This window comes from Python bivittatus, unplaced genomic scaffold (assembly GCF_059951505.1).
Source record: "Python bivittatus isolate LINGU-HERP-01145 unplaced genomic scaffold, Pbiv_v1 ctg000210_np1212, whole genome shotgun sequence".
NCBI classification, from domain to species: Eukaryota; Metazoa; Chordata; class Lepidosauria; order Squamata; family Pythonidae; genus Python; species Python bivittatus.
This window is the reverse complement of record NW_028277053.1, coordinates 4,671,037-4,690,450: the sequence shown is the minus strand read 5'-3', so window position 1 is coordinate 4,690,450 and position 19,414 is coordinate 4,671,037. Positions and strand designations below refer to the sequence as shown.

At 46.8% G+C, this 19,414-nt stretch overlaps 1 protein-coding gene across 3 annotated transcripts in view; it reads right to left on the bottom strand.

Moving 5' to 3' along the window:
* CORO2B (coronin 2B) overlaps positions 1-17,710 on the bottom strand; it is a 90,379-nt gene extending 72,669 nt beyond the window's left edge. Inside the window, exons 1-2 of one of the 3 annotated variants that reach the window (XM_088139247.1) lie at positions 17,691-17,710; positions 16,942-17,079 (exon numbers count right to left, since the gene is read on the bottom strand). In XM_088139247.1, coding sequence (XP_087995373.1) covers positions 16,942-16,956 — 15 coding nt within the window. In that variant the 5' untranslated portion in view covers positions 16,957-17,079; positions 17,691-17,710. Of the gene's footprint in view, positions 1-14,133; positions 14,211-16,941; positions 17,325-17,690 lie in introns of those variants that run through there. The other 2 variants (XM_088139246.1, XM_088139248.1) reach the window with 2 other exon arrangements.
* Between the last annotated feature and the right edge of the window lie 1,704 nt (positions 17,711-19,414).

Genomic DNA, 19,414 nt, shown 5'->3' with positions numbered 1-19,414 from the left:
AGCAGGGTGACAGTATACAGCCTTGTCGTACACCTTTCCCTATTTTGAACCAATCAGTTGTTCCATGACCGGTTCTGACTGTTGCTTCTTGGCCCGCATACAAATTTCTCAGGAGACAGGTAAGGTGGTCTGGTACCCCCACCTCTTTAAGAATTTGCCACAGTTTGTTGTGATCCACACAATCGAAGGCTTTCACATAGTCAATGAAGCAGAAGTAGATGTTTTTCTGGAACTCTCGTGCTTTTGCCATGATCCAGCGACTGTTGGCAATTTGATCTCTAGTACCTCTGCCTCTTCGAAACCCAGCTTGTACATCCAGTAGTTCTCGGTTCAAAGAAGAAGATTAGCATGGTTTTAAAATCGAAAGAAGAAACATCAATAACCTTTGCTATCCTGATGACACTATCCTGGTATCAGAAAATGCAAAAGATCTTCAGGCTCTAGTACTAAAAGTCAAAGAGCACAGTGAAAAAATGGAACTAAAATTAAATATAACAAAGTCCAAGCTAATGACAACAGGTAGAACAACCAGCCTCAGAATTGACAGCGAAGATATCAAAGTGGTGGAGAGCTTCTGCCTTTTAGGGTCTACCACCAACAGTAAAGGAACAAGCAGTTAGCACTTGGTAGAGCAGCCATGAAAGCCTTGGAAAAGAAATTCAAATGCCATGATGTGTTTATACCTACAAAGATCAGAATCCTGCAAGCCAAGGTATTCTCTGTGATGCTCTATGAAAGCGAAAATTGGACTTTGAAGAAGCAGGATTGGAAGATGCCTTTGAACTTTTGTGTTGGAGAAGACTCCTGAGAATACCATGGACAGCCAAGAAAACAAACGAATGGATCATTGAACAAATCAACGCAGAGTTCTCACTCAAGGCACAAATGACCAGACACAAATGAATCTACTTCATTATGTGAAGACCCAGCTCTCTGGAGAAGGCTGTCATGGTGGGAAAGATGGAAGGAAAGAGGAGAGGATGACCAGCAGCAGGGTGATGGACTCAGTTACAGTGGTGATAGGGGCACCATTGGAAGACCTGAAAGACCAGGTTAGGGATAGACCATCATGGAGAAAATCTATTTATGGGGTTGCTAGGAGTAGAAAATGACTTGATGGGACATAATCAATCAATCAGTACAAAATTACTATTTTGTAATAAGCTTCCACAGTCACTCAGCAAAAAAGATATTGTAGCATAATGACCACATATTATACAATCCATGTTAAGGCATTTTCACACTTCAGAGAATCCCTCAAGGATCTTTCAAAAGCAGAGAATCAGTCAAATTTGGCCAATCTTTACCACTTTCCTTTAAGTACAGTCACCCAGAATACTATAGACACACTAAAACTCAACACCATAAAGGAATGTGCAGCTCATAAAGGAAGAGGCACGCCTAGATGCCCTTATTACACATAACACCACAATTCACAGAGTTCTCCACGTGGAACATGCCTACAGATATGCTTGACAAAGAGGAAACAATGTCCACAGAGCTAAATCTTATTTTCTATTCATACTGTGTGAGGATTAACATATGTTAGAAAATTGTTTTGCCCCCAAGCAATGCTGGGGTTCTTTTTTCTCCTGTTTCTGCACAAAACAGCTCATAAGAAAATCTCAGCAGAACAAAAATGAAGAAAAAGAAACTCTTTTTCTGGGGTACAGAAAAGCCCAGAATGCTTTGTCCAGCCACATCCTCATTGCCCGAAGGCTCATCGGACGACAGGGGAACGTTCAATGTCCCTTCCAAGGGGAGAGATGCATCCAGAAGACACTGGGCCTATTATATGGCAATTTACAATGAGTTAGTCAGGCTGAACAAGGGGCAGGAAGCGAAAAACTGTACCAGGTTCAGAAACTCAGAACCAACAACCCAGATGAGAAGGGCTGAAATACAATGGGCGATACGGGGCGCACGTGTCCAGGATCAGTCGAAATATCACTGCATCACCTCCACATATTTCTGTGGTAAAAAGTTCCTCCCTCTTACTGTCAACTTGGACACATCTTTATGGGATGACGCCCCAAATTGCCAGGCAGATGTGACTGAGGCATATTGACCTCAGGGAAGGGAGGCAAGGCACAGGCACCCCGACTTCCAAAGGGAGCCCTTGCTCAATCTAACCTGTGGCACTTTAAGGACTAATACACTTTTCATAACTGCAAAAGCCAGTGCCATAATAAAGCATGATTTGACTAGGAAAACTCTGGATAAGCATTTGGTTATCAGAAACCACAGGTATAAGAGCTAAACTGTAAACTGAAAGCTTAGAAAGGAAACTAAAGAAGTTATTTTTGTAATGCAAGCTGACACTGTAATGCTTAGATTTGCAGTCCTATATCTACTCCTATACCTCCCCCACCAAAACTAGCAGGGCAAGCTATACTACATATAAACAGGCAGCCAGCCCCACGCTCACTCGCACTGATGCTGTTAGAGCACCAGGAACTCCATAGTTTAATCCTGAGCTACAGATATCTCTTCTATTGAAACCTATAGCTACTTTCCTGCAGTCAATGAAACTAGTGTCAAGATGTCTAGCAGGACTGCAAAGATGCACTACAAAAACTCCAAATCTGCATTGACTGAGCTTTCTGTTTTAAGCTAGATCTTGATTCAAGAAACTAGCTGAGTGCTCTAAGCCCCTGCACGACTGGCAAGCCTCCTCCACTGCATCATGCATGTCTTGCTTTCAGAGGAAAGAAGAACCAAACGTGGCACTTACCCAAAAATGATGGGTTCATTCAGTGTGTTAGGCTATGATTTGCTGACAATAGCTCAGTCCACAGATAACGTTAAGATGGAGGTCCGGAGTGTGTAACTTCAATCTGTTCCTAGGCTTTGCAGAGCACCTCAAGGCAGCTTTCCAAATGGATACGGTCAGGATCCAAAGGGGGGGGGGGTTGGGGTCAAAATAGGTACCATAAGATAACATTTAAACCACTGTCATAATTCCTTCCAAATCCCCCCTCCAAAAAACGCCCAAAATTTGGCCTTGTTAACTTGGCTCCTAGGACCACAAAGGGGGTGCAGCTGCATATGGCCCTTGTGTTATAGTTCTTGCACCCTAGCTATAAATAATGGTTTATATAAAAGAATGATTGGACAAGCAAACAAGAATTTGGCAGGGAAGGTCAAGCAAGAGGCATTCTCTTTTACGCTGCTGCTGTTTGCTGATTGCCATCTTGGAAGAGAATCTAAAGGAACCAGAGGCTAAACTACCCCACCCATTCACTTATCAGGGAAGATGGGGGATTCCTGAATTGGATGCAGAAAGTCCTTGTGGAGGGACAACAGTACCAACAGCCCTCCCAAAAGGTAGAACAAAGTCAAGCAGAGAATTAAAGATGGAGGCATGTAACCCAGAGGCCCAAGCCCACCAAGAAGAACTCTTACACTTAAGAGCTTCAGAATAATTGCTAGGGCTTCTGGATGAACAGCAACATCTAGAAGACTCTTCAGACTCTCCAAAGGGACTCCAAAGACTCTTCTTGCCTCTGTCCTGAAGAAGAGAAAGTGATGGATGACTCCCTACTGAGGGGGGACTACAATTGAAGACTCCCTACTGAGAGGGACCAAAGCAGCAATCCATTAGCCAGAGAATCTAAAGAAAAATGTGCTGCCTTCCTGGGCCACCCATGTGGGATGGGAAGGAAAGGATCCCAGGACTCTCTAAAACCTTTTTCAAAAACCCCTCTCTACTGGCTGACAGAGGAAAAACAAAACAGTAGGACACAATTGTGAAGACACTGCAAGGGCTTATGAAGTACGGAGGAAGGCAAAGAAGATGGGGGCACAAGAGATACTATTTTCACCCCTCTTATTTAAGAATTTAGGCCAGGGTGAGTAATAATTCTAGAAGTGAACAACTGGCTATGCAGATGGGAATGGTTTGGATTCTTCACCATAAGACAGCTTTCTGCATTGAAGGGCACTTAACAAGCGATGGGCTGCATGGACAAATGGCGTATGGAAGGTGTCTGTCCTACAAGCCTAATTTGGACTGACTCTTGGGAGCTGCACAGGTAGTCCCCAGTTTAAGAATGAGGTCCATTCCCAAGATCTGTCCTTAAGTCAAATTTATATGTAAGCAGGAACAGTATTATTGTATAATACTGTATAAGCAGTATTATGTAACTAACTCGAACCACTATGTATTTAACTCGAATTTTGCTACAATAGGTTCCGTTCTTAACTATGGGTCATCCTTAAACCAGATGTTCTTAACCTGGAGACTACCTGTAATGCCAAGCACTGGAAAAGGAACAGGGAGGATATAAACACATAAACAGATCAATGAATAGGCCAAGCTACATGACCCAAGGTTTCTAGTTTATATTTCTATCTCTAGAAAGTGTGGGGAACAAACAGGAAGAACTAGACGTCCAAATGCAGGAAGATTTTGTAGGCATTATTGAAACCTAGTGGGACAACACTCATGAGCAGAATGCAAGGACTGAGGATATAACTTAAACAAAAAGAATAAACCAGAGAAAAGAGAAGGAGCATTTTATTTGAAGGAAGGGCACACGTGTATTGAGATCCATCCAATTTGAGCATGAGTGTCCATTTAAGAGCACTGGGTACAAATACAAGAAAGGGAAATAAGGAATATATTAATGGGAACATGGGAACTTTGAAAGGAAGTGACCACATCACGTTGGGGTCTAAGATACAACAGAATGGAACACAGTTGTTCATCCACACTACTTTTAGGAGAGCCAATTTCAACAAATGTAGAGACATGCACAGGAGGGTTGGGAACTCCTCAAAAGTAAGGTACTTGGCGTACAATTCTGCACAATTCCAATGTGGTAAAAATGCAGGCAGCTTAGGAAATGACTGGGGCTACATAAGGAGATTTCAACTGAGTTAAGAATTAAAAGAGACACCAAGGACTAGCAAGTAGTACTAACAAGTAGCAAATATCTCCAGAAGGAAAGTTAAAAAGGCTAAAGCGCAGAAGGCACGTAGACTCACAAGGGAAGCTAAAAGCAACAAGAAGTGCTCAGCAGAAAGAAGAACGAAAAGAAAGGGATGGGCCCACTGCTAGGAGATGGTGAAACAAGACAGGGGCAGAGCTCAGCTCCTAATTTGCTTCAGTCTTCTCCCCAAAGGGAACTGTATTCAAGTGGACCTGAGCAATATTCTTGCCAAAAGTAGGTGTGGCAGCCCAAGATAAGGAAAGATGTGGTTAGGGAGTACTTGGCTACTGTGAATGAGTTTGAGTCTCCAGGATCAGATCATTTAAATCTGAGAATCTCAAAGGAACCTTCAGGTATCATCTTAGAGCCCCCTTACGTGACTTTTGAGAAATTATGGAGGACAGGTGTTCTCCCAGATGATTACAGAAGGGCAAATGTTGTTCCTATCTTCAAAAGGAGGAAAAGAGAGGATCTCGGTAACTACAGATCGCTAAGCTTGAAGTTCATACTTGGCAAAAATCTGGAACAGATTATGTTGTTCATTTGTGATCATTTAGGAAATAATGCATCATTTGACAGGAGTCGGCACGGGCTTATCAAGAGTAAGTCATGCCAAATCAAACTGTTCTTTGTGTTTGACAGAGTGACCACTTTAGCTGACTACAGAAATGCAGTGAACATAATGTGGCTTCACTTCAACAAAGGAGTAGACAAAGTCCCCCGTGAGGTTCTAGTAGAGAAGATAGCAGCATGGCTGATCTTAGATGAATAGAGTCCTGGTTGAACAATCATAATGTATGTCAATGGTTCAATGTCAAGCTCGAGGGAAGTGTTGAGTGATATATTACAGAGAACTCTTCTAGGCCCTGAACTGCTCAACGTATTTATAAATGACTTGGATGAGGGTTAGAAAATACGATTATCAGATTTCCAGATGACACAAAGACAGAGGGGATAGAGGGCAGTACCAAGATTCAAGAGGATTCTGACAAAATTAGGAAATGATTTCTGACAGTATGATTCCTCATACTGGTTTCTGTTCATTGTTTCAGCTTTTTTTAATAGAATTTTTATGCTGTCTTTATTATTTTTATAAATAACTGAAAGCGGCGAATATACCTAATACTCCTTCATCCTATTTTCCCCACAACAACAACCCTGTGAAGTGAGCTGGGCTGAGAGAGAGGGACAGGATGAAAAGTTTGCATGGAGGAAGACGTCCAGTCCCTGGTGAAATTTGTCCTCTTCCCCCTCCCATCTTTTCAGAAGCACCATGCTTTTCCATTCAGCTGCCGATCAAACAGGCAGGTGCTAAAAGTTAAGAAGAACTGATGAGTGGCAGTTGTCTGAACTGGTTCACAAAACATTCTAGCATTTTGCAGCCCCTCAAAGCATTGGATGAAGCCTTCAAGGCCCCTTCTAAACACCGCCACTAACAATGAAGTTTTCTAAATCTCACAGAAGAGACAGCTGTGGAAACAGTCATATAGTTCAATGCTTTGATTTTAATTCAGTATAAATTAAATTAAATCAGATTAAGGTTTTGTTCGGGGCCTACCTACTTTTTTGGAGTGTGGCTGCTAGAATGCCACTCAAGTGCCAAAGGGAGGCCTTGGATTGAAAAAAATTGCCATTCTTGTTCTAATCCATTCCAGAATCTTTTGACTGATACTAAATTAGCATGCTGAGTGAACTCAAACACTTTGATTTGGAAGCCATGATTAATGGCTTCATGTGTTGTGGCTTGTTGAACAAGCCATAGTTAAACCATAGCTTAGTACACTTAGGTCAGTTTGGGTTAACTGCTAAAACATATAATGTCTGAAATACACAGAGGTCTCCAAAATGGTGCCCGTGGCATCTTATCTTCTGGATTGTTTGGACTTTTTAGCAGCTATTTTAACTGGAAGACCCCTGTGAAGCACCACCATCACACTACCTTGCTTACCAAGAATCTGTTTGGGTCGAGACTTCTGGGAGGGGTATGGGAAACTGAAAACGGCTCTGCGAAAGCAGAGCTGACCACCACGGCAAAGACCAAAGAACTGGTCAGGAGACCAGACCCTTGGAACCTCTCCAGATAAGGAAAGGATGGGAAATTTCTGATATATGTTCTGAATGGCTGCTCCTTGCAAGGAGACCGCAGGACAGCAGTTTTCCATGGGTTTGAACGCCAGGAGACCACGGGATCAGCTGTCTTGTTCACAACCATGGCGGACCCTTTCAAAGGACACAAACCTCACTTTCTAATCACTTTCAGAAATTGCCTATTAATGATCTTAGCTATCAGAAACCTTCAGAACAACAAATTTGAAAAGTCTTCATTGGTTGAGTTTATCTTCAACTCTGAACAAAAGAAAAATTAATTATAAGCTTAAGAACTTAAAAGAATTTTGAAATAAACAGCAAAAAGCTAAATAATATTTTAATCTCAGGAAGTTCTAAACAGATTAAGGGTCCAGATAAATTTGGAATATTGACTTTTACTATAAGATTTTGGAACTAACCATAAACAATAAACAGTTTCTTGTGGGAAACAGACATATTTTGGCTATTCTGGCTATTCCAAGTCAAAACAAAGATAAGTGATGATTTTTAGAAACTGGACCCCCCCCTTTTTTTTTTTGCAATGTTCTGGCAACCTTTTATGGACTTTTTGTTGACACCAGGATTGAAAAATTGATGTTTTATGGATTTGTTTATAGATAAGGGATGGGATATGGGATGAAGATATATCTGTTTAACCTTATAGGGGTTGAAGAGTTATTCAATTTGTTTATACTTGTTGTGATGAAGGTTAGATGTCATTTCTTTACATATTTCTTTTCTTTTTCTTTATTATACTTTTTTTTTAATTTTCTTTTTTTCCCCTGCACTTTCTATTCTTTCTTTCCACTCTCTTCTCTTTCTCTAACTTTAGTTTGTATTAGTTTTTACTACTGTAATTAACATTCTTAATGAAATTATATTTAAAAAAATATATATTTGGGTCCCACAATGGCCCCAGAGGCCTTCTAAAGAAAGAAAAGGGCAAGTGGGTACAAGCGGGTGGAGGAGTCCAAAAAGTCAAGATGGTATTGTGATCACCATATTGACTTTTTAACACCCCCCTGCCCCACAGATGCCCCTTTTGCAGCTCAGTATTTGTCAAGGTAGTTTGTACTGGATTTTTCTGGAGCTGTTACACCCAGAAAAGGGTACGGCAAGGGTGAATTTTAGCCCCCCTACTTTTCAATCTATATATTAATTTAGGCTCTTGCATCTTCCGCTCATCACCCTCCAGTGTTAGCAGACTCTGCAATCCCAGCTTTGCTATATGCAGATGACGTCGTAATTTTGTCTCCCAGGTGGGAATGAGAAGGGCGTTGAGGACACTGGCTTCTTTTTGACCAGAAGAACAGCTTGCAATAAATGATCAAAAAACCAAAGTGTGGTTTTTGCACAACACTACTCTAGGAGGCATAAATGGCAAATTAATGGGATCCTAATAGAGGGGTAAATACTTTCAAATATCTTGGGATGCAGTTCCAGGCCTCCTTATTCTGGAGCATACATTTCTCTTTTTGGGCCTGTGTTGCTCAAAGTAGCTCAACTATTTTTAGACTTTTCCTTTCAAAGGGAGCACATTTTATTCCTGCGGCCTACAAGGTCCTTCTTGCTAAAGTTATTTCTCAGCTTCTTTATGGTGTTCAGATTGGTACTTGAATGAAATTTAATACCTGGTGGAAGTTTATAAGAAGATACAAAAGATGCATCAAGAACGCTGCCTTATAACAGTTAGAGGCAGGTTTGGTTTCCATGGGTGCCAGAACCTGGTACTATCTCATTAATTTCTGCTTAAATTATTTTTCCTGCCCGCACTGCTTCTCAGAGACTATTTTGAACCAGCCTGGCCAACAAGAACTAACAGCAGTCTTCAGCTCTCTCTTCTGCCCATTAGGGCTTGAAAACGCCAGGAGTCACCTTCAGCAGAATACTTGAGATTTGGATTTAAAATTAGTCTAAGCCTAGTATGTAATCCCACAGGGCACAGAATTTTTCAAATGGGCATATGCCGTCATTCTGTCTTTCCTCCATTCCAGCGCTGGACCTTCTCCCTGGCCAGGTTGGACACAACACTCTTGGCATCCTGAGGGACAGCACATATGCCCACGTGGGGACAGCTCTGTGGAGTCCCCGAGCCACGTGCTCCTCTGCTGCTCCCTTGACAGGGAATCTCGGAGGGCGTTCGTCTATCCCTTTCTGAAGAAATACCCTGGCAGAGAGTACAAAGCGTATTTGCCACTTCTTCCGTCTGGCTGGGCCCCGATGAAGGCTGCTTGATTCTGGGTCACTATTTCTTATGCTTTTTATTTATATCTATAGTTGTATATGTCTCTGAATGTATCCAACACCTGTATTTGATGTCTGTTGTGTTTTCTGGCTGCAAGGCCATAATCATTAAGACTAAAATTGTACTGGGAGCTCTTTACCTGTAGAGGATGTCTATTCACTCTTTTGCTTCTTTCTTTGGGCAGGAATGTGTCATATTTTACCTGGGCTTTGGGGAAACAGCTGTAATGAAGAATTTTCCTCGAGAACTTATGTTTGGGGGCCTCTTTTGTTGAATTGTGTGTGGTGCACATAAGTATTTACCTCGCTTTGTATGGGCCTCTTCCTTTGCTTTTTGTGTGTGCGCCCTGAATTATTTAACACAATGGTGCAGATGGACTTCTCTGGGTGTGTTTATATTTAGCCTGTGCTTCTCACCCGCCTCCCCCCAAAGAATATGGCTATGCAGCATAGGGAGGAGTTTTATAGGGACATCCAGAAGTTTTGAAATTCAAAATGTTTTAAGCTAAAAATAGCCATTCTTTGTTCCAAGATCAAAATAAAATACCTGTGTTCTAGAAATCTGTTCCTCCTATTCAGAGCACTAAAATTAGATTATTGTTTTATGGATTATTTTTTTAATTTCCAGTCTAGCCAGTGGAGGAGCAACGACTGCCACTGACTCAGCCCAGCTTGGGTGATGTGGGGCGGGGAGAGCAGCAGCGACTTAAGCACAAGGCTCGTAATCTAAGAGCCACTATAGCCTGCCTGGTGGATTTGGAAAAAAGCCAGAAAAATTTGGGCTCAAATACACACAGTGATACAAGGAATTTTAAAGATTAATATTCAGTTGAAATTAGAACTTTTCTTGTTGGGGCTAAAGGATAGACAATTAGAAAAGAGTTACGGATTACTGTTTTTATATATAATTGCGGCGAGATTATTATATGCGCAAAACTGGAAAGACTCTAAAATATCCACAACAGAGGAATGGCTGGTGAAGATGACAGAATTAGCAGAGATGGCAAAACTGATTTGTTTGATTAAAGAAAGGACAACAACTACTTTTATTAGTGACTGGAAACCCCTTATGGGCTTTTCGCTGAAAAAAGGAAAAAAATGAACTTGTGATTTATGGGTTTGATGATTAGAAAGGGTAGACTATGGAAAGGAGGAAATTATGTTGTAACCTTAGAGAGAAAGGATAAAACATGAATGTACTTGTAACTGCTGTTAAGATTGGAAGCTGCTCCTTTATAACTTTTCCTTTTTTTCCTTTTCCCTTTTTTCTTTCTCTTTCTTTGTACTTTTTTCACTTACTTATTACTCTTCTTTACATTCCTTACTTTTCTTTCAAAATCTGTATTTTTTAATTCTTTTAAAATTTCTTTAATAAAAAATTACACACAAAAGCCGCTACAGTCTGTCTTATTGCGGGACACCAAGGTCCAGGACCATTGCCGCAACTCCCTGATGAACCAACTGTTGCTTATAAATGCCAAGACCACCACTAGTACTATCTTGGGATTGTTTGGTGAGCTTGGTGTATGCTTGGTGTATTTTAAAAGACGCTGATAAAAAGATGCTTTTAAATCGTTGCAGTTATTGCTTATGGATATATTTGTAACATTTCAATAAAATTAAAAACCATTCTCTTTGGCAATTTTTCTATATGTTGAATGGCAGGTAGCAGTCAGCATGAATAACCACCCCACCTACTATTGTGGTCATGGGGTGAGAAATGAAGGAGCAAAAGCTATTTCTAAATTCCCATTTTTTCTGTGGTCATAATATTCAAGCCATTCTGAATGTTGTTCCGTTATGTAGAGAGCATAGAGAACGGCCTTGAAGGACAGGTGAAAGAGCTGCTATCAAGGCAACAGTCAGATAAGAGAGGCTTGAGCCAATGCCAAGAAATTAGTTTGAGAAAACGTCTCAGGCAAGCTCCTCCCTAGTTTACCCAAAGATAAACGGAGGGAGGAGGAAGCACATTCAGACTTGCAGGATTCCGTTACTACAGCTACAGGCTGTCCTTGGGTTACGACCACTTGTTCAGCGACCTTTCAAAGTTACGACGGTGCTGAACGAGGGGGACTTACAACCAGTCCTTGAAGTTCTGCCTGTCACAGCACCCCCACAGTCACGTGATCGCAATTCAGGTGCTTGGCAACCAGCTCACACTTACAACGGCTGCAGCGTCCCATGGTCACATGATTGCCATTTGTGACCTTCCCTGCCAGCAAAATCAATGGGAAAACCAGCAGGAAAAGCTGCAAGTTGCTCCCACTTTTTCTCCCAAGGAGCCTTGCCATGGAGTACACGATCCCAGGGATCTTGTACGCCGTAGCACCCCCGCCCACCCACGCTCCATAGGGCCTCATTTATTTGGGCCTCACATATTTGGCCAGGACAGTCATCTCTGAAATGGATATTGGAACAGAAAACTAGGGGTTTAAAAGAGCAGTTTGGTGCTTTGGAGCTCATCTCTCCTTTTGCCTTCTTCTTAGATTTATAAAGAAGTTATTTTGCTTGCCGTAGTTTAGCTTCCCGGACAGTGTTCCTGACTATGTACGTTCACTGTAGCTCCAATCTGGTAAGCAGTCGAACCCTGCTGCGTGGAAACCTTTTGCCCAAACCCCTCACAATAGTCTCAAAATTCCAAAATGGTCCCCTTAGAACAGTGTTGTCCAAACGTGGCCACTTTAAGATGAGCGGACTTCAACTCCCAGAATTCCCCAGCCAGCATGGCCAGCTGGGGAATTCTGGGAGTTGAAGTCCACTCATCTTAAAGTGGCCACGTTTGGACAACACTGCCTTAGAAGGAAAACACTATGAAATAGGTGGTGGCGTACGCAAAGTTCTCATTTGCAAAACCCGGTTCACACAACATACTGTACTCAGGTTAATAAAACTCAGTACTTGTATTCACAAGACATGCTACGCCTAACAAGTAACTTAACATGGATTGACAGAATGGCCTGGTTCACACAAAGTATCAAAGGGTTGGATTCCCACAACACACTGAACTACAAATAACCAATTTAGTCTCCTGCATCCAGTCTTAATGTTGCGTTAATGAAACAACCACCTGATAGTTGGCCATTAGACCATTGTGGGACAGCTGAACCCACAGTTCTGGATGCCGCTTGGCATCCCAAAACGTGTTCAGCAGTCAGTTGCCTGCAGCACCCAGCCTGCCAGCTGTTCTTCAGCCTCCCCGCCATTCCTACGTTGCCATGCCAACCGCGAGCCCTTTTCCAGACTCAGCTCCGTGTAGCACCAAATGCTTCTCTCTGGGAACAGCAGCCAGCAGCACAGAAAGTTCCTAAAAGCTACAAAACGGCCGATGCCCGCTGAGTTCTTTGCGTTCCCCCAGCAGAAAACAACCCATCGAGTTTTCAAGGGAAGCTGAGAGGAGCCAGAGCGCAGGCGACCCCTTTCTCCATCCCAGCCAGAGAAGACAGGCTACAGACCTGTGAAGCGGATTTCAGTTGACTGCAAATCAGCCAAGAGTCACTTGTCACTCAACTAAACACCAGATATTTGCTTTCTATTAACTTCTCTCCCTTTAAAGAGTGTCCATCTACCTTTACATTTGGCACTGGGGCTCTGAAAGAAATTGTCTTGGGAACAATTTCTTGAGAAATGTCTTCTCTTTGTGGAAGAGAAAAGTCTTGATGCCTAGAAACAGTGACCTTGGAGCTCTGATTTAGCCTGGACATGCTGACTGCTGACCTTGGGGCTTTTCCTACACAATTCCTGATGGGTGGAAATTCCCTTGAACATGCAACATGTCTAAAATCCATAGGATAAGGATCAAAATGGGAGCCTCCATTTTTCTCCACCCAACATACTTGAAACATGGGACAAGAGTTGCTCAGCTGACCTTCCTCATGGTAATGTCCCTGCACTCTGACTGACTCCAACCCAGTGTGGGATCTACACCCCAAAGCCAACAGATAAACAGCTGCTACTTCCCATTGTTAACCACTGTTAATTTTTTTTTCTTTTTTTGGCGGGGCTGCCTTCAAGTCAGCTTTTGACTCTTGGCAACTACCTGGACTAGTCCCTGCAATTTACTTGGCAAGATTTTTCAGAAGTGGCTTGCCCTTGCCTGCTTCCTAGGGCTGAGGCAGAGTGACCGGCTCAACGTCACCCAGCTGGCTTTGAGCCTAAGGTGGGACTAGAACTCAGGGTGTCCTGGTTTCTAACCTGGTACCTTAACCACTACAACCAAACTGGCTCTATTTTTAACTTAGATTCCCTCTAATATGCTTTATTGGTAGAAAAGTCTTCAGGCTAGTATATTTGCTAGGTTGTTTTTAGTAACTGCATGCTCATGACCAGGTAGACATGGGTCATATTTCAAATTCTTGTTGCATCTGGCAGACCAGTGGTGGCAGAAACCCTACGCTCAGCCCCATACAGCCCCATAACTCCTTTCAGCTAAAGAGAAGCAAGATCTGTCAAGAAGAACAATTTCTATTTGTCAATGGGCCATCTGTCATAGAAAGCGATAGTTTGGTTAACCATGGTCAGTTTAATGAACTGCAACTGGCTAAGTTTGTGGGATACACTGCAGTATAAATGGCCACATACAAACTACCATAGCAGGATTTACACAACAGGCGAGCCAAAATCACACAAACCACATTATGGTTTAACCGCATCATACAACAGCTCCTGTCCTGCCCCCCCCCCGCCCCGCCAACATTACTGCAAGATCTACTTAGTTTGTTTCCAAATTCTCAGAATATTAGGCCTATGTTTTCAAGCTTATATCCACAATCCAGAGATTTATATTATTAAAAAGAACCACTGAGGTTGTAAAAATAAGTCTCACACATTCCTTTGCAGGGGTCCAGGAAACACATCTATCCCCACTTACTTGGAAGCCAGACCCACTGACTTACAGGCCTCATTAGTGTCAGATGGGAGACCACCAGGAGATTCTGCGGCTGTAGGCTGAAAGTAAAACAAACAACAAAAAAGATCCCACAAGAAGTCAGTTGCAAGCCCCATCCACGTTACTGTCAAGGAACCACCTGGCCACGTTCATGAAGTCACCTTTGACACAAAGGAGACTTTACTTTTTATCCATTATCCTCAGAATGACTCCCCAGTAAACCTGCACAGTCATAGGTCAGTCACAATGATCAGAACTAATACAGGAAGGGATTAAGTGAATCATTTTCATTGATCTACAGCATTCACCAAAAGATCAGCCAAGCCTGATTAGAACGAGTGCTTAGTTACTGCTTAGAAAAGACTCAATCCTATCACTTTTTCACATCCAAGAAGCTGGTGATGGCCGAGGGCACCGCCTTTTGGTGCAAAAAGGACAAAGGCAGAGGAAGACCTGGGCAGGAAGCAAACAGCCTTTCCCTGCCCCGCTTCCCGGCCCCAGAGAAGCCCTGCAGGTCCGCTCCATTCGCCCCCGGGCTCTGTTGGGCTGCACGGCACAGGGGCCGACCCGCCTTCCCATCTGCTTCACCCCTGGCCAAACAAGGCTCCCGGCAACAAGAGCCTCAGCCGGCTCTCTGCAGCGGCTTTGACATCTGGAGGCCTCAAACTCAGGAATCCCAACCCGCCTTGCATGGGGATTCTGTATCTACAAGGCTAAAAAAAGCACAATTAATCTGTATTTATGCAGCTCCCCCGCCCCCCCGCCCCATCTGCTGGAATGAAGCAGAGCCCAGGATCCTCTCCCTCCGAGCCCCGGATTCTGCTCTCTACCTGCAAGCTTATTTCCAGGGCACAGGAGGTTGGCAGGTTCTCCCTACCCTTGACTAAGCCTATCCGTCTATTGATTTTAATCAGATATTGATCTGAAGCCCCTTTTATTGCTCATCCTCACACTGAAGGACTGGGGGACACACACACATACATTCAAGCATGTAAATCTGATTTCATGTTAGTGGTTTTCCACAGGCTGAGGCACAAAACTTGAACATTTTGAACATGGTGATGGAGAGGGAGACCCCTCGTTTCGTTGCGCTTGCCATCTTTTATGTTTATCTTTTATTGATCTGATTGTTATTTCTTTGTTTAATTGTGAGCTGCGCCAGAATCATTGAGAGTCAGGCAGCACACAAGTTTAATAAATAATAATAATAATTATTATTATTATTATTATTATTATTATTATTATATTATTTTGAACCCCTAGCAGCAAGCATTGATTTATAAATAAATGTGCATGCAGTATAATCCTGCATAGGAGATACTGTAAATCAGGAAAAAACCCATGGCTTCAAATGTTGCTTTACACTAAATTGCAGGGGTGATTCTGACTGTTTGATAAGGGGGACACGGTTTCTGTGTTTTTCACCTTTGACGAAAACATTCAGCAGATATATAATGAAGATGATGCAAAAGTATTTCTTTCTAGTCCGGACCAGCATAAATAACTTCTGTGCATGTGCTCTGCAGGGCTCTGGACAGGAGGCAGAGTCCTGTCCAGGGGAAGGTCCTCTTAGAAGTCAGGCACAGCATCCGAGCAAGAGGGTAGATATTTCCAAGCCGAGGCCCGGCTTCAGCCAGGTTTCCGGCTGAAGAGTGGCCAAGCTGGCAAGAAGCCCGCTGTCTCTGGCGAGAACAGGAAGCTGTCTAAACACCTGTTACAGGACAAGAAGTAGCATCAGGGAGCAAAGAAGGGGGCAGGTCACACAAGCCCGCAGAGAAGGAGGAGGGCACGCTCCAAAACTGAGGAAAAATATCCCAGGCAGGAAAAGTGGGGCATTTCTTTCTATGTGACCCTCTATCTTCTCTTACGAAGCATGGATTCCCAGGCAGCGCCAACCAAATGCCTGCCCCTTTTGCTTCATTGCAAACGCCTCTGTGATTCTTCCGGCTTCAGGAAGCTGGTGGAACGGTGTCCCCCTCCTCAAAGCCTGGTATCAGGGGAGCAGAAAATGCTTCCTAATGCAATCTGAGCCGAACCTGAGGTGGCAGCTGTCCAGCTTTGATGCCTGGGTCAGAGAAACCGCTGCCGTGCCCCCGGGCAAAGGCTGGATGGTCCCGCCAGCTCCGAGGGGGCTGATTCGGGCACCCCTTCCCTGCCGGCCAGAATTCCATTTCTCCTCCTCCGACAACCACCTGTGGCGGGAAGGCTGCCGCGGTGCCGGGTCTGGCTCAGAGGCGCAGGCGGCCGCCCGCGACGCCGAACTTCTGCAGGAGAAGGAGCAACTTGGGCTTTGCCGCTCGGCGAGGCGCGTTTCAGGCGCGGCGGAATCCCGGACAGGCACAGGGCAAAGGCGGCGCGAGGCGTTAAAGGGCGAAGCCGCGAGGACCGGGCCTGCCCACCCCGCCAAGGGTTAAAAATGCAGCATATCTGCTGCTCCATCTGAAGAGTGCAAAGGTGGGCTTGCTTCTCGGCCGTGGCGGAGAGCCGCGCAGCCCGCCCCGCACGCCCCTGGAGCGGCCGGGGCGGTTGCGGGCGCCGCCAGCGCCGCCGCCGCCGCATCCCGCTCCTGGCGCGGCGGAAAGTGAAGCATCCGCGGCAAACCTGCGGGAGGAAGCGGCGGCGGCGGCGGCGGCCGGGCGCGGCCGGGCGGGGGACAAGGCGCGCGAGCCGCGCCGCGCCGCGCCGCTCGATCGCGGCCGGAGCCCGGCAAGGCGCGGTCCCGCCAGCCCTCGTCCCCTTCGCCGCAGCGCTGCCGGCTCGGACCGGCCGAGCGAGCCGGCAGGTCCTTACCTTGGAGACCGTCATGCAGAAAGTTCTCTCGGCGACGCGGGCGGGCTCTCCGGCGGCCAGCGGGGAGGCCGGGCGCCTTCCTCTCAGTCCCCGAGCGCGCGGGAGGGGGCTGCCCCAGAAGCCGCGGCCGGCGCTCCCCTGCGGAGGAATCGGCGTCAGAGGCTGAAAGCCGAAGGACCACCCCCCGCCCCCGCCCGCCCGCCCCCTCCCCGCCAGCCGATCACGCCGTCCTGCCTTCGCCGGGGGAGCCGGACGGGGGCTCGGCGGCGGCGGCGGCGGTGGGGCGCGCACTGCCGCTGAAGCCCGCGGAGCTCCGCCGGCCCTCTGCGGCCCCAGCGGGGCGGGGAAGGCGGCGCCCTCCGCGCCCAGCGCTCCGCAGCCGCCGGCGCCGCCTCCCGCCGCCGCCTGCCTTGGGTGGGTCTCTGCGCCGGCCGGCGGCGCGGACAGCGGAGCCCGGGCGGCCGCGCGACCGGCACCTCAAGGGCCGCACGTGGCCGCCGCTGCCCCTAGTCCAGGGGCCGGCGGTGTCTCCCGCGGGCGCAAAGCCGGGCGGCGCCGGCGCCAAGCCGGCAGCAGCCTCTGGCCGGGAGCAGCCTTCCTGCCTCCCGAGCGGAGGCGGAGAGGCACCCGCCGCCGGCCCTCCGCGGAGCCCTGCGTCCCCGGGGCAAAATCCGGGTAAGGGCGAGGGAGGGAGCGGCCCCTTCCCGCTGGGGGGCTCGCGGGGGGCCCGGCCGGCAGCCGAGTGATACCGGGAGGGCTTCGGGGTCGCGAGTGCTCGGCGAAGGCGGGCCCGCCTGGCCTCCCCGCGCCGGCTTCGTGCCCAACTGCGGCTATTCAGGGCTCGCAGAGAGACGCCCGGGGCGTCCAGGAGGTGCCGAGGGCAGGGAGCCCCCGCCCCGCGCCCCCGCCCTCGATCGGGTCCGCGGACGGAGACCCTGCCGGCCTCCGGGCCAGAGCGCGCGGGGTCTCCCTCCCCCGGACCGGATGGCCGAGCCGCCTCCCCACCCCCGGCTTCCCTACATCAGCTGGTGGCATCAAAGTGGGAAGCGGGGCTGCGGGGTCCCGCGCGGCTCGAGTGGGCCGCTGAAGCACGGTTCGCCGGCCCTTTCCGTCTGCAAGGCGGGGGGGGGGGCGGTGAGAGGCCGCCTGGACCTGGCGGGCGAGGGGGACAAGGGGCGTCCTTTTCTCACAGAGCGGGGAGCGGGTCCGTGTGCGGAGCGGGGGGGGGGGCTGAGCCTCCTTTGGCAGCCGCGAGGAAAACGCCCCGCGCCTGCCTTCGCGCGCGCCCCAGTGACGAGCCTTGGCTTCGGAAGCCCCGGGGCCCGGCCCTGCAGCAGGAGGCCCGCGAGGCCCGGGCTGCCCCCGGACGCGTTGCGTTCTTCGCGGCGTGGCCCTCGGAGGCTGAGTTCCACCGCGGGATGCAGCGCGTGTCAGTTCAGGAAGCGCTAGAATGGGGGGGGCTAGATGCTCCGATTGGCACTTGGCAAGACACGACGAAAATTGGGTTGCCAACAGGGCAGCGCTGGCAGAATCTCCCACAAGAGAATGCTTCCAGCTCCCGACTTCCACCTTTTTCTGTATTCCCTCATCCCTCCCTGTCTTGCCCTGTTGCTAGTGCTGAGGGCAGCGGGTGGACTTAAAAGCTTATGTCAAAAATATACCACATGAGAATACAGTGTTAGAAGGAGAGGAAAAACATTTTTTTTTGTTTAGCTTGAATAAAATATATGCAGAATCAAACATCAGTTACATCTTCCAAATTAAACTCACAAACTTTAATATCAGTTTGGGCAGTCAGTTTTGGGGTCAGACTTTAAAGTACTTCATACCTTGTTTTTCCACACTTAAACATAGCTGGTCTGGACTCAGAAATGCCTTCCGCCCCTCTGGGTCACCGAGAGGGCCGTGCCCACTGAAATGGGCAAGTCACAGAGGGGTCAAGCTTTACATTTGTATTGTTTTACTTTTCTCCTTTCTTCACTATGCAAAAGTGAAGACTGTCCATGGAAATTAGTAGAGAAAGCCAAATTTGATTATTTCGGTAGCTAGGGAACAACAAGAAATACTTCCTTCCCTGACTTGCACAATGGATTAAGAAGTCCTTCAATTCTCATTCTGCACAAAGGATACAACTAGTCCTCCAATTTAGGGTTGCTCCAGGTCGTGGCCTTGCATGCCCTTGCCACTCTGGTACTCCAATATACCCTGAAGAAAGGTTTGGGTGCCCCTGGCAGTTTGGCTCTTTGTGTGCACAATTCTAACCATCTCCTTCTATTCCTGTTTCCTCTTTTGTAGTCAGCCAGGGATTATTGCTTGAATTAATTAGCACCAATTAATTGATTGAGGCAACCCAGCTTGTTTTTCTTCCCTTTGGAGAGACAAGTCAGGAGAACAGAGAAGAGTGGAGGGGGGAGCTGTGCCAAGTAGGATATGCTCTCTCCAAATGGCTTCCATGCAGTAAACTCTGATGGGA